The sequence below is a fragment of the Solanum tuberosum genome, unplaced genomic scaffold, assembly GCF_000226075.1.
Source record: "Solanum tuberosum cultivar DM 1-3 516 R44 unplaced genomic scaffold, SolTub_3.0 scf00213, whole genome shotgun sequence".
Taxonomy (NCBI): Eukaryota; Viridiplantae; Streptophyta; class Magnoliopsida; order Solanales; family Solanaceae; genus Solanum; species Solanum tuberosum.
Genome location: NW_006239141.1, coordinates 444,627 through 467,094, shown reverse-complemented (window position 1 = coordinate 467,094; position 22,468 = coordinate 444,627). Strand labels below are relative to the sequence as shown.

The following is a 22,468-nucleotide window of genomic DNA, read 5'->3' as shown; positions in this document are numbered from 1 at the left end:
CCCGATAGGACAAAATGTTAAGGTAAATGAGTCTGGACTACGCTTAAAACGTGGTAGACCAATTGATTCCAAGGATAAAAATCCTCGAAAAATGAAAGGAATAAATGATCAAGATGATCATAATATGGAGGCAATTATTCATGAAGAGCTCCGAGACATAATAAATTATGACACCACAGAGGAGGTCCATGTACCTGAAAATAATAAGAATAAGGAAATCTCTATAAATTATGTCTCGACAAGAAAAAAGTGGAATCGAAATAATATTGTGGTGGAAAATATTTTTGCCTATAATGTTGCAGTTGAAATAATGCAACAAGATGAGGATTTAGAATCAAGATTTGTCAATGAATGTAGACAGAGAAATGATTGGTCAAAATGGAAGGAAGCAATTCAAACAGAATTGGCTTCACTTGAAAAATGTGAAGTTTTTGGACCAATAGTCCAAACACCTGAAGGTGTCAAGCCAATTGGGTACAAGTGAGTTTTTGTGACGAAAACGCAATGAAAATGGTAAAGTCGTAAGATATAAAACACGACTTGTGGCACAAGGATTTTTGTAAAGGCCCATCATTGATTATGAGGAGACATATTCTCCTGTGGTAGATGCAATTACCTTCAGATATCTAATAAGTATGACAGTTCATGAAAAGCTTGAAATGCATCTAATGGACGTTGTCACAACCTATTTATATGGCTCATTAGACCACAATATTTTTATGAAAATCCCTGAAGCATTTAAAGTGCCTGAAGCATATAAAAATTCAAAGGAAAATTGTTGAATAAAGCTTCAGCAATCCTTAAATGGATTGAAACAATTAGGGTGAATGTGGTATAATCGTCTTAGCGAATACGTGCTAAAGAAATGGTATAAGAATGACCCTATTTGTCCTTGTATTTTTATACGAAGGTCAAAATCTGAATTTGTAATAGTATTTGTTTATGTTGATGACTTGAAAATCATCGAAACTCTTAAAGAGCTTTCAAAAGTTGTTGAGTGTTTGAAGAAAGAATTTGAAATGAATGATTTTGGTAAGACACAATTTTGTCTTGGCCTTCAGAATGAACATTTGACAAATGAAATATTTATCCATCAATCAACATATACTGAAAAGGTTTTGAAGCTATTTTACATGGATAAATCACACCCATTGAGTACCCCGATGGTTGTGAGATCTCTTGATATAAATAAAGATCCATTCCGACCTCAAGAAAATGATGAAGAGATTCTTGGTGACGAAACACCATATCTCAGTGCCGTTGGGACACTAATGTACCTTGCCAACAATACCCGACCAGATATTTGCTTCGCAGTAAGTTTATTGGCGAGATTTAGCTCATGTCCAACAAGAAGACATTGGAAATGTGTTAAGCATATATTCAGATATCTTCAAGGAACAATTGATATGAGATTGTTGTATTCTAATGCATCCAAGTCAGAATTGTTCGGTTATGCAGATGCTGGCTATTTGTCTGACCCACATAAAGCCCGATCTCAGACAAGCAATTTATTCACAAATAGAGGTACAACTATATTACAACGTTCGATGAAGCAAACAAAGTTGCTATTTCTTCAAATCATGCAGAGATATTAGCTATTCATGAAGCCAGTCGAGAGTGTGTATGGTTGAGATCAATGACTCAACACATTTTGCAATTATGTGGTCTTTCTGTGCAAACAAAGATTCCAACAATATTGTATGAAGATAATGCTGTTTGCATAGCTCAATTAAAGGGAAGATATATCAAAGGAGATCGGACAAAGCATATTTCACCTAAGTTATTTTTCACACATGATCTGCAACAAAATGGTGAGATAAATGTTCAACAGATTCGTTCGAGTGATAATCTTGCAGATTTATTCAATAAGGCATTGCCAACATCAACATTTGAGAAGTTAAGATATAAGATTGGAATGCGTCGTCTCCAAGATATCAAATAAAATTTTCATCACAGGGAGTAAAATACGCGTTGTACTCTTTTTCCCTTAATGAAGGTTTTGTCCCATTGGGTTTTCCTGGTAAGATTTTTAATGAGGCAGCACTCAAGGTGTATTACAAGATATGTGTACTCTTTTTCCTTCACTAGGATTTTTCCCACTGGATTTTTTCTAGTAAGGTGTTAACGAGGCGCATTATCTATGGACATCCAAGGGGGAGTGTTATAAATGCATTAATGTGGATGTCATCGTAACTCTCTTTGAAGTTCATGTACGAAATTAATGAACACTATTCAATTCATCTAACTTTGAAGAGGCATTTTGTACTATAAATAGGTGTTGAATATTTTATAAAAGATACAATTGAAAAGTACAGAAGAAAGAAATAAGAAAGCATTTTCTCCTATATATCTTGTCTATATATTTATTGTCTTATATTATTATATATTGCTAATATTTCACAACAAAAAGTTATTAAAAAAAAAACTAAAGTTAACATTGTACCACAAAATAATGGGAGTAAAGGAGCATAATGTCACCAATGATTTTGGAAAGGTTGCATTATGAAATTCAACACAAGTCACTAATTTCATATGGTGTAATGTAGTATTATGACACTTCAATATGAACTATTTTTTAGAATATTGAAATGCTCTAAAAGATCAATAATGATTTATCTTGATTATTCACATAAATTTGTATTTTATTATTCATATAATTATTTCACATAGTATTTTATTTTAATAATATTTATATTATTCTACACAAATATGTATTACATCTCTCGTTATGCACGTGTTGAAAACTAGTTACTATATAGGCAATACACTACAAAACTAAAACAAAATAATCTTTTAATAGTACTTAGGGATAAGGGTCTGAAAAATACCCTAACTTTGATCGGATTTGTTGTTGCGATACTAAACTTTCATGAGGACCTATTACTTCCCTAGACTATTTAATACCGTATTATTTACCCCCGAAACTATTTAATAGTGTATTTTAAAGGTATATATGTGTCCATGTGGACACATTACTATTTATAATTTTGTATTATTTTTTATGTCCACGTGGGCAAATATATATGTTTAAAATGCGGTATTAAATAGTCTAGGGAGGTAATAGGTCCTCATGAAAGTTTAGTACCGCAACAAAAAATTTGACCAAAGTTGAGGTATTTTTCAGACCCTTATCCCTAGTATTTATTTAATGACAAAAAAAACAATTTGCTCAATGAAGTCAATTATCAAAGGGCAATTGAATATTGTCTAATTTTATTTTAATTCAGAATTAGAATCAATTTATTCAGTTACTTTTCTATCAAATAAGGCTTTGATCGACCTTGACAAGAAATACCACTCTTAAATCTTCTTCAACAACTGAATTATTTCTATCGTTGACAAGTCTCTATCAATCATTATTTCTATTTCTGATGAAAATAACTAGTAAGTTTCTCTATTTTCTATACTCCATCTCATTCTCAATGCAATTGTTGTCGCTAATAATTTTAATCAACACATGCAATTTTAAATGCAGTTAACTCAATGACTAATAAAATAACATATCATAAATAAATTAAAAATAATCATATGTATCTAATTAAATTTAAAATTATTCATTTTCATAGATTCATATAATTTTTAATCATCTTGACATCAACAAATAAGTTATTGTTAAACCACCAGAATTTATTAATATTTATCGTTCCTCAATGATTATATTAAGATGTCAAGGAAGAGCTCATCTTTTCTAATAGTTTTTGTTGATGGTTTGTTCTTACATATTTCTTTCTTCCTACAATCTTTCTTGATAATTTGTTGATTGTATATGTTATTTAGGTTATGATTAAGATTTCTTATCTACTTATTTTGACACGATACGTGAGTTATAATATATGTCATGATAATATATGAGTAAACAATAATCAATTTTTTGGGGGATATATGTTCTCTATATACTTCATTTTATGTATTTATTTATTATCAATACATGTAGTATTTTTCTAGTTCCCTCATTCATAAAATATGTAATATGCTATTTGTATATGTGAGTATATAAAATTCTTAAACTAACTTTTTCTATTGTCATGTTTTTAAATTGTAATAACAATGTTTTCAGCAATTTTTTTCTTACACAATTTTGGTATTAAATATTACTATCTTTTATTAAAATATTAAATATCGCTAACTAAGAATAATATTTAAGTAATTAAATTTGATTTTTTTCTAATAGAGAAATGTGCTTTTGTTTGAAAATGGGCTTTATATATGGGATGGATCAAAGACGATCCATGTTAATTATTGTAATAGTTTTCATCCATTAAAATATAACAAAGACATTATAATAGCATGAAAGTGATTATGTAATCCAAAAACAGTTGGTGATTTAGAATTCTTGAATATAACAGATTGGAATAGAGCTGCAAGTTGTAAACATTTTCGAAACCTTTGCTTGAAGAAAGATTGACTATGGATCAAATGAATTTATGTATATTATATCGAGGAGTTGGGGTGGAGGGGTGAGGGGTGGGGCTTACTGTTTGGCACACAAATGCTCCCTAAATATCTTGGATGATAAAGAAGATACTCAAGATTAATGAATTTTTTGAATCTACTGAATATAAGGAATAAAAAGTGATCTATGATAAAATCTAGTACAAAACTAATATACTTTAAATTGAGAGGAGACTACATCAAAATAGACTAAATAAGGCTAAGTGTATAACAATCATGGAACCTTACAATAAAAGTTTGTACTATTTCTAGCTTCTTGAAAGAGACTGTTGAGCAGAGACAAATCAGTGAGATGAAAACTATTTCTGATACTTTTTATGTGCTATGTACCAATTTGGACGAGACATTGAACAATATATTCTTTAAATGTTTATATTCTGTTGGCAACATAAGACACGATGCTACTATGAATGAACATTCAAAGGTGCTCAATGAATCAGAAAGAAAAATTACGTTGAAAAAAATAGTTATACGAAAAGTATATCATCATAGACAATCTTATACAAATTGTCACAAACATGCTGTTTGTATTCAATATGGCAGGAAAAGAATACCAAGATCTTAAATAGAAACAAAGAAAGCCTCACACACTCTTGAGAGTCATCATTCAAGTTATTCATTGTAGAGTCACTGACTAAGTCACCTGAGATCAAAATTAACTACACTTAACTATTATTCTTAGGAGATAATTTGAAAAATGATAGATTTCCAAAAAAATAAGTAAAATTAGAATAAAAGATAGTCCTATGTTGACAAGAACGAGCTTTTTCACAGAATGCTTCGCGCCCAACTAATTATATATCGATCGAAAAAAGCAATTAATATTATAATTACCTACATAATGTATTTTGTGAATCTTTGTTGAATAGTGTTGGGTTGTCCAATACTTTTCAGTAATAAAATCAATTAAATTACCCCCCCAAAAAAAGAGAAGAAAAGTAACAAAATGTATATTTTAAGGACTATTTTGAATTTAACTACAAACTTGAGGGAGTATTTTGTTATTTTTCTCCATTGTTTTCCCTTTACACTTATCAAATCTTCTTCTCCCTCACCTAGGGTTCCATCACCCTATACAATCCAGTGAACCCTTCCCATTTCAACACTTGTACCTACACAGAATTTCGAAAATTTCCTTTTAACTCAACAAAACTCTGCAAATTCGAAGCAATTCCGATATGCCGCGCCAACGGGACTACGACGACGACGACGATGAACCAGAGGAGGAAGAAGATGACGTGTATGAAGAGGAGGAGGAGGAGGAGGAAGAGGACGATAGAGGGAAGGCTGGACGGAAACGGCGTAGATCAGATTTTATTGATGATGCGGCGGAGGAAGATGACGATGAGGATGAGGACGATGATGATGAAGATTATGGCGGTGGAGGTGGAGGTGGAGGCGGAGGCGGAGGAGGTGGTAGAAGACGACCTAAAAGGAGGACTGGTTCGGAATTTTTTGACCTAGAAGCTGCTGTAGATAGTGATGAGGATGAGGAGGAAGAAGAAGGCGAAGATGGTTAGACTTACTATCTATTCCGTTTCCTTTTGGTTGTTCATTTGATTTATAGCTTGATTTGTTTAGTTGCCTGCATAGAATGAAAAATTCATCATGAAAATGGATTGAAAATATTTAAAAAAATAATAATTGGAATTGGGGATAAGCAGATGAAGTAGGATCGGAATAGGTGGAGAGTTCTATTTTTCATTAGCACGGTCTGTCAGATCTTTTAGGGTCAATTTGAACATCTGTTTTAAGCTGAACTTGCGAAATCTTTTGTTTTTGAAATTGAAGTCCGGAAAAGAAGTTGGTTGAAGTTTAAGTTATGTTGAAACATGTCTTGACAGTATAAATCCCTTTGTTGTGGCCTCTCCTTATCAAATGATCAAAGGCCTCTCCTTTTCAAATGATCTTCATCAGTGGTTAAGCTTACAGATGAAGGCAGTATGCTGAAGAATTCAGCAACCTGATTCAGCTCCAATCATTTGTGTTTCGTCTGAGTTTTGTATTCCAACTGTTGCCTGCCAAACATTCTGTTACGTGAATTCTTTGTCAAGTACGAATCTTAATATTATTCTCTAAGGCGTAGATATCCCAACCATTTATCTTGCGAAAAAGATATTGTTTCTTTCAATTAGCCAATTTTATTTCACATCTATCCACTACTCCTTGTCAAATAAATTCAGATTTTGCTTGTGCCACCAGAAGAATCCGAGGTAACTAGTATGAAGAAACTTTGTTTAGCATCCTAAAATTTCAACAACATTCAAATCTTGAGTTGTGTTCAATGGGATTATTCTGCTCCTGGTCCTGTTTAAGCACACATAGTATCAGCCTCAAATATCTTAATTGACTCACTTCCGTTCACAAAAATTAAGAGAATCATCTGTATAGACAAGATGTGAAATAAAGAGGTCATTATCCTGTCTGCATTTTCACTCTGAAACCACCAATCCAGCTTTCTGAGCTGTAAAGTTGATTGTTTTACCAAGTCCATCCGTTGCCAATTAGAATAGGAAAGGAGAAATGTGATCTCATTGTGTGAGGCCTTGTTGGGAAGCAAAGAAAACCTGTGATGGTCCGATTATTAGTACAAAGAGCCCGAGAACTTGAAAGTGGTCATAATGTCATATAAGGCCAAATCCAATTCATCATTTTCTTGTCAAAGACTAAACCTTTAACAAGAGTTCCCTATTCACATGGATGTATGCCTTCTCAAAATCAAGTTTGCACATTATACCTGGTAACGGTATCTTCTCGCCCAGCCTAGTCGAGACATTCATTAGCGGTTAAAGCTGCATCCATGGTTTGCCTCCCTTTCAAGAATGCGATATGACTACTGGACACTAATTTAGGCATCACCCTTCAACCTTTCAGCGTGAATTTTAGCCACAATATTGTCGAAACTACCAAGTAGACTTATAGTTCTACTATCTCTCAATTCTCTAACCACACTCTTTTTAGGGATTAGAAGTATAAAGGTGATATTAAAGCTCTTCTCAGATTCCTCATGGGAATATATTAAGGCCTCTATAGTATCCTCTTTCAAGCAATTCCGGCACTTTTGGAAGAACCCGATAGTATACCCATGTGGCATTGGAGCTTTGTGACTAGCGCATTGCTTTATTACTTACTTCAAGGAACTCCTTTTCAAATGACTTTTGAAGCGAAATATTCTTTTCATCGGTGATCATAGGAGTTAGTCTTAATTTGATTGTAGGTCGCTAAGTTTCAGTCTTCAAAATGAACTTTGATAAGAATCCAAAAATTCATTTATATCTCCACTGAATCCTCTACTATTGTTCCATCCACTTCTATCACATCAATATGATTACTCATTCTGTTAGCATTGACCATTTTTTGAATAAAAACTTGGTATTTCCATCTCTCTGCTTTAGCCACGAACATGCTGACTTCTTTCTCCATGATATCTCCTCTTATTTTGCTGTCTCTTTCATCTCCATTTGGATGTTGGCCTTTTCTTAATTCAGCTTCAATCAAATCTATGTTTTCCATAAACCTATCCAAACAGCTTGGTTATATTTAACACCTTTGGATAAAAGGTAATTATTTGACATTTGACTTGGGATAGAAGACCTCGCCATTACACAATAAGAGTATGCAGTGTAATGACACTGGTGGTATAATAAGATGAAATCTGTGGACAGCTATAATTAAAGCAAAATATGGTCAATTGAGCAATATTCACAAGCCAGAGCACCTCACCTCATGATACAGGTCCTTGGAAGCATATCTTTGAACTGTGAGAGGATTTCTAGTTCAATTCAACATTCAGGTTAGGTAATAGATGGATCACACATATCATTCTGGAATAATGGAAGTGGCATTGAATAAGGAGCTTCATAATTTATATGCACTGGCAAACAACCAAGAGGCTAATGTCGAACAAAATTGGCAGCACAACAATAGTGACCTAGTACTCAGGAGGAACATTCAGGTGTGGAAGATGAATGAGATATGGACTTGTTTGTTAAACTAGCAGGGTTTTTCCAAACCCTCAGGTGGAGGATAAGTTACTATTGGGGGACTCAAAAAGATGGAACATTCATTGTGGCGAGACATTATCTACAACTCTGCTCCACAAGGAGTTGATTGCCAAGTGGACAAAACCACCCACTAGAGTGATCTGCTTTAGCTGGGTAACATTATTTGAAATCTGCCTTTTATCAAATTAACCTTAGGGGGAGGAGCACTCAGACATGAAACGGGTGTTATTTGTGCCAGATAGAGTTAGAAAGTGTTGAACACTATTCCTGCATTATACAGTAGCAGCATGTTCTTCTCCTTTCTCCTTTTTGAACTAACTTGGGTCATGCGTAATGGTATCAAGAAAGCATATGCAAGCTGGTGTTCATGATGCGTCTGAAATGAGAAATCATAGATGTTTTGATGGGTTCTCAGCTTCAAATTGTGCTCTAAAAGCAATGTGCTTAACTTATTTAGCTGGCTCAATCAAGCTCCTGTAACTAGTTGCTATTTTTGGAATGTGTTTCTTCCTTGATATTAGACTACACTAGGGGTGGGGCATAAATACCGGAAAACTGAAAAACCGAACCGACCTAATTTGGTTCTTCGGTTTATCGGTTCGGTATTATTTTTTCAAAAGTTCGGTTCTTCAGTTCGGTGTAAGGGTCTCAAAACTTCGTTGCATCGAAGAACCGAATTTTTATTATTTTTTATATATATATATATGAACAAATCATTAATATATGGGCATTCTCTTAACTAAAAATAAAAAGTCAACTAACAATTAAATCATTAATGAACAAATCAAAGCAGCAACAAATGTACAATTCAATAGTTAACTTCAATTTTTTTTTTTTTATGACAAGGGAAACCCACAGCCGCTACCCTTTGGGTGCGCATAGGGTAAAACCCCCGCTCCTATGCAATAGCTCGCAAACCACATAGGAGAGGTAACCCGCACTAGGCAAGCCCGGTGCGACGAGCTCGACCCAGAAGGCAAACCCCTTGCTTTCGCTTCCAAGGAGTTTCAAACTTGAGACCTCCAACATGGAAGTCCCAAGCCCAAACCACTGGGCCACCCCGAAGGATAGTTAACTTCAAATATTAATTCCCAAGAGGAACAAAAACATATTTTTATCAATGTACGTTATGTAAAGGAACTCGTCTTCGTCCTTGTTTTTCTTGAGAAGTAGTTGGAGGCACAATGTTCTTGACAAAGATAAATATAGTCTTTTAGTTAGAACAATAAGTGTTCCGTGGCGAAACACATCATTCGGTAACATACTTTTAAATTTAAGTATCTTATACTTTGATTTTGTCGTCATTTTATTTTTCATTCGCACCGAAAAATTGTCTTAAAAACACCGAACTAAACCGAATCAAAGTAGAAAAACCGAACCGAACTGATTTAATATATGGTGCACACTTTTCTAGAATCGAAAACTGAAGAACCGAACTGAAGTTTGATAAAACCGAACCGAAGAACCAAACGCCCGCCCCTAGACTACACTAGTTTTTGCTTACATGAGCAAACACACACTCTTTCTCCGTTGCAACATCTTCTTGATGTTTTTGAATGTAACTTTTCTACTTCCCCCCAAAAAGGATATTATCTAACTAGTGTCACATATACTTTCTGGGTTAGCTGTTGTTGCTGTGACACTAGCCTTGGGGAAATCTTTAGTTCGAGATGCTATGTACAGTTTATTTGCAGTCTACAATGTACTTGCTGGAATTTCTTGTCCAGTCTATGAGTTTGAAAGCTGGTGTGACCTGAGTTTGTCTCTGTTTAGAATAAATTTAAGGGGAACTTATTTTCTAAACGGAGTAATAACTTCAAGCTTTTCTTGTGGTATCTTTCTCCCTGCATTGTCTTTTATCTGTTGGTGTTGATTGTTAGATTTTCTTTTGCAGATTTCATAGTAGATAGTGGAGCAGATATACCTGACGAGGATGGTGCCAGACGTGAATATCGTCATCGACTATTGCCACATGAGGACCAAGAAGAAGACCTTGAGGAGCTTACGAGAAGCATTAAGCAAAGATATGCAAGGTCACCTCATGTTGAGTATGATGAGGAAGCAACAGATGTTGAGCAGCAAGCTCTCTTGCCATCTGTCAGGGATCCAAAGCTCTGGATGGTGAAATGTGCGGTATGGTGTTGGCGTTCTGCCGTGAAGTTCAGCATTTTATTATTTTTTAAAATTACAGTGGTGTCCATGGTATCTTATGCAACCTCACTATTCCATCAGTTACCTGCTACTTCCACTAACGTGGGTACCAAGTAACTCTGCCCACAAAGGCTTAGGCAAAAGGAAAGAAATCACCTAGTATTTTTAGGCTCCGCTAGGATTTAATCCGAGATCTCGTGGTTCTTCTCATACTTCATTGATCACTGGGCTGGGCCACTCCCTTGTGTGCTTAGGCATTTTATATTTCTTTTTATTTTTTCAACCTTCACATTTTGTCTTGTAATTTGTTGCTACATCATGTTTTGTAGATTGGCCGTGAGAGAGAGGTTGCGGTTTGCCTAATGCAAAAGGCAATTGATAGAGGACCTGAATTGCAAATTCGATCAGTTGTAGCCCTTGATCATCTTAAGAACTATATATACATAGAAGCGGACAAAGAAGCCCACGTGAGGGAGGTATGTCATAGATGATACAGTATGCTCTATTTTGGCTTATATTTATGTGACTCATTATAATAATGTGTCTATCATGTAACCATCCAATAACCCGATTATTTGTATCATGCCTATATGCTACAGGCGTGCAAGGGTATGCGCAATATATATGCCTCCGCAAAAATAATGCTGGTCCCCATAAAAGAGATGACTGATGTCCTTTCAGTTGAAAGCAAAGCGGTTGATCTTGCCAGGGATACTTGGGTCAGAATGAAGATGGGAACTTACAAGGGAGACCTTGCAAAGGTTGTCAAGTATTCTGCATTTTATGTTGTTATGAGTAAATTTGGAAGTTCTGTTCTGATATTTTATCTTTCTGCTATGTAGGTTATGGATGTAGATAATGTGAGACAGAAAGTCGTCGTGAAATTAATCCCAAGGATTGATTTACAGGCTCTTGCAAACAAGTTGGTATGTTTATTTGGTTGGTCATTGTATTTTAACTCTTATAGTCGTTAGTTGATAGGTTCTGTATTCTTGAAATACATGAGCAGTGAATGTTAATGTTGTAAGAACCTATTGAATTCCTTATCTCATTAAAGGGATTGTTGAAACCTGGCTGACTTGTACATCTTTGTAGATTCACAGCATTATATGAAGCTGTTTTTTGGCAATTATTAAAATTGTGCTCACCTATCCAAAACAAATGTTTCTTGTTGAAAGAAACAGTTGACGTTCCTTCTTGCATGTTGTATTGCTTTTGTAGGAAGGGAGGGATGCTCCAAAGAAAAAGGCATTTATTCCTCCACCACGCTTTATGAATATCGATGAAGCAAGGTAATTGTTCCTTGGTGTCTCTAGTTGCAATAAGAGCACAAATAATGGTCTATATTGAATTGTTAAATCTATTTCTCATTGATTGCAGAGAGATGAACGTACGTGTGGAACGTAGGCGAGACCCGATGTCAGGTGACTATTTTGAGAATATTGGAGGTATGATGTTCAAAGATGGTTTCTTGTATAAGACAGTGTCAATGAAATCAATCAGCACCCTGAACATACAGCCAACTTTTGATGAACTTGAGAAATTCCGGCAAACTGGTGAGGGTGGGGATGGCGATATGGCTAGTCTATCTACTTTGTTTGCAAATAGGAAAAAAGGTCATTTTATGAAGGGTGACCGCGTTATTGTGGTGAAGGGGGATCTCAGAAACTTGAAAGGCCATGTTGAGAAAGTCGAAGAAGATACTGTTCATATCAGACCAAATCAGAAAGACCTTCCTTTGGTAATATTCTCCTTCTTTAAATACGAATGTTTCATGAATCAAGTGTCTCAGATGGAGTGAGTACTGTCATTTTATTAACTTACTTTGGGAGCAGACTTTGGCTTTTAGTGACAAAGAGCTATGCAAGTACTTTGATCTTGGAAATCACGTGAAAGTAGTATCTGGTTCATCTGAAGGTGCAACCGGTATGGTTGTCTCTGTTCAGGGACATGTGGTTAACCTGGTATCAGATACAACAAAGGAGCTTGTAAGTTGAGCATACATGGTAATTTGAGATCTCTAATCTGAAGTCTTCAGACCAATGGTGATTCAACTTTTTTTATTTTTGATACTGCAGCTCCGTGTATTTGCCGATAATGTTGTTGAGAGCTCTGAAGTAACATCTGGTCTCACTCGTATTGGGGAATATGAGCTCCATGATCTTGTAATACTAGAGTAAGCATTTAGCTTCTTATGAGAGTAAACAGGACATGAAACAGTGTAGTCCTTTTTGAACCAACAGCTAAATTTCTTAATTGATTACACTTTCTGCAGCAATAAGAGCTTCGGTGTGATTATTCGTGTAGACAGCGAAGCCTTCCAGGTGAGTACTGTAGTTTGAGGTTGAAATTATTCTGCTAATTGTGTTGCTCACATTTGGGTGATGTTATATAGGTCCTTAAGGGTGTGCCTGATAGACCTGAAGTAGCACTTGTTAGACTTAGGGAGATCAAAGCGAAAGTTGAAAAGAAAGGGAATGCCCAAGATCGGTATAAGAACCACTTGGCGGTGAAAGACGTGGTAAAAGTTCTTGAGGGTCCTTGTAAAGTGAGTATTGGCTTTTCTAAGAACTTTCTTGTGACTGACATTGTTTATACATTTTGTATGTTGTTGTTATAACTATTCTTCATACTTATAGGGAAAACAAGGTCCTGTAGAACACATCTTCAGAGGAGTTGTTTTTATTTATGATCGTCATCACCTTGAGCATGCTGGTTATATTTGTGCCAAAACCCAATCTTGTGTGTTGGTTGGTGGCTCACGGGCAAATGGTGATAGAAATGTATGTATAATATTTTCTTGCTTCTGGAAGTTTAAACTCACTGTTGCTTTTGCAATTCTATCTTAACAATTGTCTTGCTGGCGAATATTTTTCTTACAATGGAACTCCTCTAGGGTAACCCCATGTCATCAAGATTTGCACATATGAGAGCTCCACCACGTGCTCCTCAATCTCCAATGAGATCATCTAGAGGTGGTCCACCTATGAGTTGTAAGTTTCTGATAATGGTGATATCTGGATGTTGTAAGTTACTTTTTAAAAAATTTTTTGTTACGTGTGGAGCCCTGATCGTCCGATGTCTATTATTAAATGCTATTTATTACAATTTCTATCTTTATTTTGTTCTTCATTCAATTATTAGTCTCAACATTTATGCTTGGCGTGTTCTAGATGGAGGCAGACATAGAGGTGGAAGAGGGCAGGATGCTTTAGTTGGAGCTGATGTGAAAATTCGCCTTGGACCTTTCAAAGGTTGTAAAGGGCGTGTTGTTGACATCAAAGGAACTTCAGTCCGAGTTGAACTTGAAGCCCAGATGAAAGTTGTTACAGGCAAGTGTTTCTTCAATGTTGAGAATGGCCCTCATTTTTTCTGAGTTTTTTTTTTTTGGGGTGGGGGGTGGGGGGGATTTGTTAAATGCTAAGGGTCCTCTTTTGGAAATTTTGTGGATGGAGGCTTTGTCTTGAATCCACTTTTTGGACAGTCATCCAAATTTAGGGCGTGCTATTCTTTTTGAAGTTTTTGTTTGTTCAACTTTTGACTGCTTTCATTCATTGCTGACTGCAATGTTTCCTGCAGTTGATCGCAACCATATCTCCGATAATGTTAACGTGTCAGTGCCGTTCAGGTAAGTATATTTCCATTCTAAAATTTGGGTTATTTTTCGTGTTCATTGTCTAACAATTTTTTCTGTTTGCAGGGAACCATCTAGATATGGTTTGGGAAGTGAAACACCATCACATCCTTCAAGGACTCCACTGCACCCATTTATGACACCTATGAGAGATCCTGGAGGTCCATTATTCTGCTGCCCTGTTCCAATAGTGTTTTTCATTCTTTTCCCTCCCAGCTGTTTGACTTTAGCTCTTCTCATTATTTTCCTCTATAGCAACACCTATCCATGATGGCATGAGGACGCCAATGCGTGACAGAGCATGGAATCCAATGAGTCCACCTAGGTATGTTGTTTCACTGGCGAAAATAAGCCCAATGACTCAAGGTTTTGAAAATAGAATGACAGCCATGTAATCTGCCTAGTTCTTATTTGACCTTAAACTAATCACGAACGCACATGAAGACCAAAGATCAGCAATCACTGTATCTAGTAAATGCACAAAAGCTTTCAAGTTTAAGGCTATAATTTTAAAACTTCCAGCCACACAAAGAGGAGAAATTTACACGTGACTTGTAAATTTTCCCTCTTTGTATGACTATAAGTTATAGAATTATGGTCTTGAACTTGAAAGCTTCTGTGCATTTGCTAGATATAGTGAGTGCTGATTTTTGATCTTCATGTGTGTTAGTGATTACACTTTAAATGGCATGCTCTTGCTTTAGATTGATCTTGCTATTTTAGTTTGTTGCTTTTACTGCCATAGATTTAGTGAATTGCAATTCCATTCTCTTTATATTAAATGGTTGCAATGGCACACTGACAGGGATAATTGGGAAGAGGGAAACCCTGCTTCCTGGGGGTCAAGTCCGCAATATCAGGTTTTCACACTTTCCACTTTATTTCTATATAAACTGTACTTTTCTCTTTAATGTGATTTAGTGTTCGTGTAAATCGTAGGTAGTGGAAATGACCTTAGATAGGAGGTTGTGGAGGACACAAATTAGGTCACGTTGTCTTGCTATCTGTCCATACTAGCAATCGTATTATTGCTCATGTAGTTTCTTGTACTTCGGTTATCGTAGTATTTTGCTTTGTTATGCTTTCACTTCCATTACTTCTTTTCTGGATTACTTTGGATTGTTTTTCCTTGAGCCGAAGGTCTACTGGAAACCACCTCTCTACCTCTGAGGATAGAGAGTTAGGGTCAAGTCTGCATACTTCTTACTCTCCCTAGACCCCACTTTTGTGTGACTACACTTGCTGTTGATATTATAATTTCTCCTGAGAGTGCAAACTACCCCACAAAGTTACAGTGCTCTCTCTAGTCCCACTAGCCTCTGATGTTTCTCCATCTATTAGGCCTTAATTCTTTGATAATGACACTATTATCTCCTTCATTTTTTTATTTTCTAACAACATAATACATTGGCCTTCCACATGTGAATATATATTTTTTTGGTAGCATCTATTTTGATTGTTGATTCAATCCTCTGACATTCCATGATATAATGCTGACTTTGGGTCAGCAGATCTGGACCCAATTTCTTTTTATTGAATAAGAGGGCTTTTCGCTGAATAATGTTCCCCCATGGCAAGTCACGTGGGTATTCCAACCTCGGGAGGGCCTCCACATCATACCTATATCACCTTGAAATGCTACTCTGTACTATGTGTGCCTTCTATTACCCGCTGGTCTGTTGTTCTCTCTCTTCTGGCAGCTCCGATACTGATTTTTACAGGAGCTTCACACCAAATTTGAATCTCAGATACAATACCTTCACTTTCCACCTTCACCACTGTTGGGACTTCGTCGCCGTCACCCCTAACCATTAGTCTTGCCCATTTCAAGTGATTTCTCAACTCCGTCTCTTCTTCAGTTTGAATCCAACCACCACAGAGGTCTCCGATCTCCTTGAAAACCTTTTGGACCATTACTGAAGGGTAAGACCTATCAATCTGATCCAGACTTGATTCACCTCTTCATGTCTTGGAGCAGATCTCACCGTCGGCAACCACCATTGCAGGTTGAGTTCGTGTTTTTTCCGGTGCCAATCACCTCTCACAACATTCTCTGCTTCCAACTTAGAAGAGAACTCGAACATGAATAATTTTTGCCCCATTTCATAAATATTGATTCCAGATGACTGCTGCTTATGCATCTTCGTATTTCTGACTAAGTAGGTTGCATCTTCGTATTTCTGACTAAGTAGGTATGTAGGAAATGTCTTCCGAGAGAGAGCATAGAACTTCCATCTTTTCACAAAGTTACCCTTAACTTTCATGCCTACTTTAGAGATGCACATAGCTAGAGCATCGTCTTCCTGTTGAAAGAAGTTGTTGAAAGAAGTTCTTTTGAATCAAGACATTATGTTCCATTTTATTTTTTAAATTATTTATATTCCATTTTAATTGTCGCTCTTAACTCTTTTCACACCTATTTCATTAAAAAAAACTCTTTTCACACCTATTAAGAGAAACAATAAATATAAGATATGGTTTTACTAAGTTACCCCTATTTATGTTTCTTGAGCAGTATTAAGTAGTTCTTTAATTTAAGGTTTTTTTTTGACAACAATTTCTAATTTTTTTTTCTTGAATTCCTAAAACGATAATTATTTTGTGACAATTATTTTAAATGGGATGAAGGGAGTATATACATTATTCAATTAGAGTCCATGCTTACAAACAACATTAATTGCACTTATTAAATTCCAAAAACTTTTTCAATCCCCTTAAAAGCTAAATAAGGGTATAGTTGGAAATAATTACTAAGTTTTGTTTTGAATTCCTAAATCGATAATTATTCTAGGACGATTGTTTTTTGTTGTACGATAATTAAAATGGGACGGAGGGAGTGTATATACCTTAAGAGGCGGTTAGGAAATGGATTTTGACCTAACTCAACCCGAAAAGCTAGCTCATGAGGAGAGGTTGCCAAGACCTTGTAAAGAGACCAACCATCCCTTAAAACCATTAATATGGGGGTCTTCACCCCACACCATTACACCCAAGGTTGGTAGAGCATGTGCAATTTTAATATAGGGGTCCAACATTGGGAAACAAGGAATTGGGATGGGTCATGCTTTGATACCAACAACAACAAAAATATATCCAGTGAAATCCCACAAGTGGGGTCGGGGGAGGGTGAAATGTAAGCAAACCTTACCACTACCTCCACAACCGTACCACTACCTCGTGGAGGTAGAGAGGTTGTTTCCAAAAGACCCTCGACAACAAAAGTCTGCTATAAAGAAGCAAAACAACAATAAAGTAGTGCAATAATCGAATCACACTAAACAACATACTAGGTTGGGTTATTGTAAACAATGATAAACAATTAAACATCGAGAAATACCAAAAACAAAACTACAATCATACCACTAGTACAATAACAAACACCAACCACCACAAGCAAGATAAATGAAGAAGTCTCACATCGCTGATCAATGAGATGAATGGTTTCCTTATAAGGCTTGGATAATCCTCCCTTTGAGCTACCTTTTGGGTTGTGAGTTAGGCCCATGACCTAATTTTACATGATATCAGAGCAGGGCCCATCTCACCCTATGTTGGGCCCCTAAATTAAATTTGTCCACCCGACCTGGGCTCAAGGTGAGGTGTTGAAAAATGAAAAAGTTTCACATCTAGTGTTATCAAAGGCACGATTAAAGCCCATCTTGAAGTGAGGCTCAAAACTTGTTGAGCGCTTCGCCTCGCTTAATGTGTGCTTTAGTGTCGTTATCAAGGTTCTAAGGCATACTTCCCTTGCCAATGAACCTCTTCTGAAGAGACACACTAAACAATTGATATGTCACTTTATCACAATTATTTTTCAATTTCTTTGTTCATATATTTGTATCTATATCTTTGTACTTTTACTCCCTTTGTGCCTTTTTTTCAAAATTAATTAAAACCCATGCTTTATTTGCACTTTACGCTTGAAACCCCAATAGTTCTTAAGAGTTGTTTTGCGCTTTTGCTTTTGATAACATTGCCCAGTGCTCACATTGATGGTTAATGAGATGAGTAGTTTCCTTACTTGGGCAATCCTTCTCCCATTGAGCTAGCTTGACTTTACGCCCAAGACCTAATTTTACATCCTCCCTTAATCAGGACATTCTACCTAGTTGAAATGAGGAAAAAACAAGAAGTAAAATTTTAGTTAATTTTAAATTTCTAAATATTAGGAAAATAATTATATGACAATTCTGTCTAATGTGATTTTTTTTCAAGGAGCAAAAAAGGTGAACAACATTTCATTAAGGGGCTTCTTGCTTTTAAATATATATAGATTATCATGCTTTGTTCTCTTTCCAAAGAAAGATTATCATGCTTTGTTCATTTTTCAGCCATCTAGTCCTCGTTCAAGGGCGTATGAAGCACCTACTCCTGGTTCTGGTTGGACTAATACTCCTAGTGGTAATTACAGTGATGCTGGGACCCCAAGAGACAATGGTTCTGCATATGGTAACCTAAATTCTCATTTACAGGAGTGAAAGCTGCATTTTTTTCTTTGGGTCCTTGTATGGAGAATATAATGCCATTTTTCTTTGTTCCATGCAGCTAATGCTCCAAGTCCTTACTTGCCATCAACTCCTGGTGGACAACCACCAATGACACCAAGTTCAGCATATATACCTGGTACTCCTGGCGGGCAGCCAATGACTCCTGGAAGTGGTGGGCTGGATATGATGTCACCTATAGGAGGTGTGTCCCTTGTTCGCACAATAGTTTGTGTCTTTTGGAATGGCAAACCACTCAGAATAAATCTTACTGATAAGTTAAAATGAGAAGCATTTTCTATTGAGCTGGTAAACTTGTGACCCACTGCAGATTTTATATATTTTACCCATAATCTCTTGTCTAGCAATAGAAAACATTTTTAGAGATCAGATGGTCTCTTGTTTCCACTTTGCCAAGTGATGAACTAGTGGGCCTCGTTATTCATATTCGTGCATTTTAATTCAATGTTAGTGTGTAATTATGACTTGTATATTTTTGTTGATTTATAGATCATTGCAGTATTAAAATTGTCATTTAGCTTACTGTGTTCAATTTTTGTATTTTCTCAGTGGTTATAATGTCGAAATTGCTCTAATGTTAGTCAAAATTGCAACGTGAGGAATGCAAATAAGTCCGAAAAGTTGCGTCTTTACTTGCACCATGATGATTTAGACATAGAGGAGAATGCCCTTTAATGTTATTCATCATTGCAAATTCATTTTATTATTTAATCTAGAAGAGCCTTAGGCAATACTATTTTCAACATTCAGTAATAGCTGACAACTCTGAAATTGCAGGTGGGGATACAGAAGGTCCTTGGCTCTTACCTGATATCTTGGTCAATGTACGAAAGTCCAATGATGATACTGTCATCGGAGTTGTCCATGAGGTGCTCGCGGTATGTATATCCTGCACTAATTTATCTCCCCCTTAGTTGGAGTTTGCTTCACATACTATGACCTGGTTGTGCATGTGAGAAATATTAGTTCTCCCTCCGTCCCATTTATGTGATGGTGTTCGGATTTCGAGTCAAACGAATTATTCTTTGACCATAGTTTTTTCATGTCTTCTAATTATCTTGAGTTATTAATTATTGCAACTTATAATACCTTTTACATAGTTTTCAAATATGTAATTTTGTTTCAAAAAACTAAAAGATACTGTCCAAATATAAGTTTGTTTGAATCTCGAAAAGCGAAAAGTGTCACATAAATTGAGATATAGGGAGCATTACATTTAAAGGTTTTTATTTTTAAAATAGTACATTTAGAGAGTGTCGGGAAGTGCATAGAAATCTCTTAACGACTTCCTGAGAAGATGCATTGCACATGTAAATACAACAACATACTAGTCGTGATCCTAGAAGTGGGGGTCCGGGGAGAGTGAGGTGTATGCATCCCTACCTTGTGTGAGGTAGAGAGGCTATTTTCAATAGATCCTTGATTTAAGAAAAGCGTTTTCAAAAATACCGTAGAAAAGACAACTACCAACAACAAAAAATAACCCAAGTAACAACAATAGTAATATAATATAATAATAGAACAATGATACTGATAAATGGACGAGGGAGCATGGTGCTCTAAGCTAGAAGAGCAATGCACATGTGAATATTAGTTTGAAAGTGATTATTGAATATGTATTCAAGGTATCCTAAATAAGGGTTGTGAAAATGACGGATGTTAGAAAAATGAATATTTTTTCTCTAATTTTGCTGGATTAGATCTTGAACTTTGTAATTTCATTTTTACTGTATACTAAAAATATTTATCCTATTTGTTCCAATTGTCATGCTCTCCGTACTGGGATGTTTCAAAATGATTGATATCTTTCTAGTTCTACAACTTGCAAGCATTTAAATTCATTAAACTATCCACTCTTTAACTTTGATGCGATGCTCTCTTTTTGTTATTTAACCACATTTTTTCAGAACGTTCTTCCATCATCAGTAATGTATATACAAGCCATTAAAGTGTGTGTGTGTATATAGTCTAACGTATATAAAACTATGCTAATGGCTCTATACGTCATAACATGAGCACTAGTTATAAATATTTCTAAAAAGGTATCTGCTTTTATCAGAGGTTTGTTCTTCTGCTTTTTATGTATCTGGCTGTGAACCATAGTTAGAAGTTTCTTTTCAAGGGAATAGTTTAGTTTTTCATTGGAAAATTAACCAGTATTCTGTAACTTGCTTCTGGAGCAGGATGGTTCCTGTAGTGTTGGTCTTGGATCAAGCGGCAATGGTGACACTATCATTGCGCACCCAACTGAAATTGATATAATTGTACCAAAGAAGTCTGATAAAATCAAAATCATGGGTGGTCCCCAACGTGGTGCAACCGGTAAGCTTATTGGTGTTGATGGCACTGATGGGATTGTAAAGGTGGATGATACTCTTGATGTTAAAATTTTAGACATGGTACTTTTGGCCAAGTTAGCGCATGCATAATAGTCTAGCAATTCTAGTTAGTGAACAAGTTGTGATCAATAGCAAGAGTTTTGCATTTGTATTATATTTCGTGTCATGCTCATGAGTTTCAAGGGTTTACTTTGCACCTTTATGTTTGAAAGGAACTATGTAAATGCATTTTCAAAAGAACTGTTAAAAGGATTTTTCATGTTCAAGTGAAACGCAGGAGGCCATCATCCATATCTTTTCTGATGTGTTGTTTATGTGGGTTTTAATTGAATGCCTCCAGTGGTCCTCTGTTGAAATTGTTATATTATTGCTACTTATGGCAGTTGTATGATTGTATAACAAATAATAATAGAGGGTGATCACTGAACTATTGCGGAAAGGTCTCTAGTTTTTATGATACTTCCCAGGTGGGAGTTTTCGTTTCTCTTTCGAATTCTTTGATTGACGGTACTAGGAGTTAATGTCCCAAATGCCACTTGATCCTCCGGGCTAGAAAGCCATTTTTAAAAAAATGATTAAAGTCTCTCAATTATTGATATTTCACTTACGAAGTCTGCCCAATCATTTTAGGCCATTTTCTAAAAATGATATTAATTTAGTTATCCAACATATGTACAGCATCTGATAGTATCTCCATAATATTACAGTGCAGCTTGGAAACTTCAAATTTCATGGATGATTTTATCACGATCCCCACTTATTAAAAGATTGATATCTTATATTAAAGTCAGTGACTTTTTCTTATTGCTGTGTCAGAGTCCCCATATTACAAGGGGTTGTTCAAACATTGATAACGCAAGGATTAGTAACGCTGGAATTAGTGACGCAGGGATATAGTAATGTAGGGATTATTTTTGTCAAGTGTTTGGTTCATTACTTCCTACTTATTTGGTTTAAAACTCTTCAAAAAATTCCTTTTACATTATACCCTTGTGTTTTTATGAGATTGTTTATTTCATGTAATTGGGTTAAACTAGATAACCACCGGACAATATTAATTTTTTTTGTAGGATTTTCTATTTCATTTAACTAGTTAAGTTAAATACACACATTCACACCTAAAACTTATTAATGACACGGTGTATTTCTAATTTAAGGTGTGATATACCACTAAGGAGATCCTTGATGACACGGTGTATTTCTAATTTTTTGTTGGTCAAATATATCTTAAACTTAATATAGATTTTAGAATACTTAAATTGTTCAATGCCTAAAGTTTATTAAAAAAAAACCAGTTCAAGTGGTTAATCGACAAACTACATTGAATAAAAAAATTCAAAAGAAAATGGAGGAAAAATATTAGTGAAATCATTAAATTACACT

The 22,468-nt window shown here is 35.6% G+C and overlaps 1 protein-coding gene across 1 annotated transcript; it reads left to right on the top strand.

Moving 5' to 3' along the window:
- The first annotated feature begins 5,459 nt into the window (after window positions 1-5,459).
- Window positions 5,460-21,378, top strand: LOC102598650 (putative transcription elongation factor SPT5 homolog 1). Its single transcript, XM_006356238.2, has 22 exons — window positions 5,460-5,967; window positions 10,351-10,589; window positions 10,937-11,083; window positions 11,207-11,368; window positions 11,450-11,533; window positions 11,829-11,899; window positions 11,988-12,348; window positions 12,443-12,595; window positions 12,686-12,783; window positions 12,883-12,931; window positions 13,003-13,155; window positions 13,247-13,390; window positions 13,504-13,600; window positions 13,781-13,939; window positions 14,187-14,235; window positions 14,308-14,402; window positions 14,497-14,566; window positions 15,047-15,101; window positions 18,573-18,690; window positions 18,787-18,930; window positions 19,524-19,624; window positions 20,930-21,378. Exons 1-22 carry the CDS (start codon window positions 5,631-5,633, stop codon window positions 21,173-21,175), a joined length of 3,132 nt encoding a protein of 1,043 aa, XP_006356300.1. The 5' UTR covers window positions 5,460-5,630; the 3' UTR covers window positions 21,176-21,378.
- Window positions 21,379-22,468: the final 1,090 nt, after the last annotated feature.

Excerpts from the sequence above, each read along its gene's own strand:
- LOC102598650 (XM_006356238.2), top strand. The coding sequence starts at position 5,631 with ATGCCGCGCCAACGGGACTACGACGACGACGACGATGAACCAGAGGAG. Across the intron at positions 12,349-12,442 it reads ATCAGAAAGACCTTCCTTTG|ACTTTGGCTTTTAGTGACAA; the intron begins GTAATATTCTCC and ends CTTTGGGAGCAG. Across the intron at positions 18,691-18,786 it reads AGACAATGGTTCTGCATATG|CTAATGCTCCAAGTCCTTAC; the intron begins GTAACCTAAATT and ends TGTTCCATGCAG.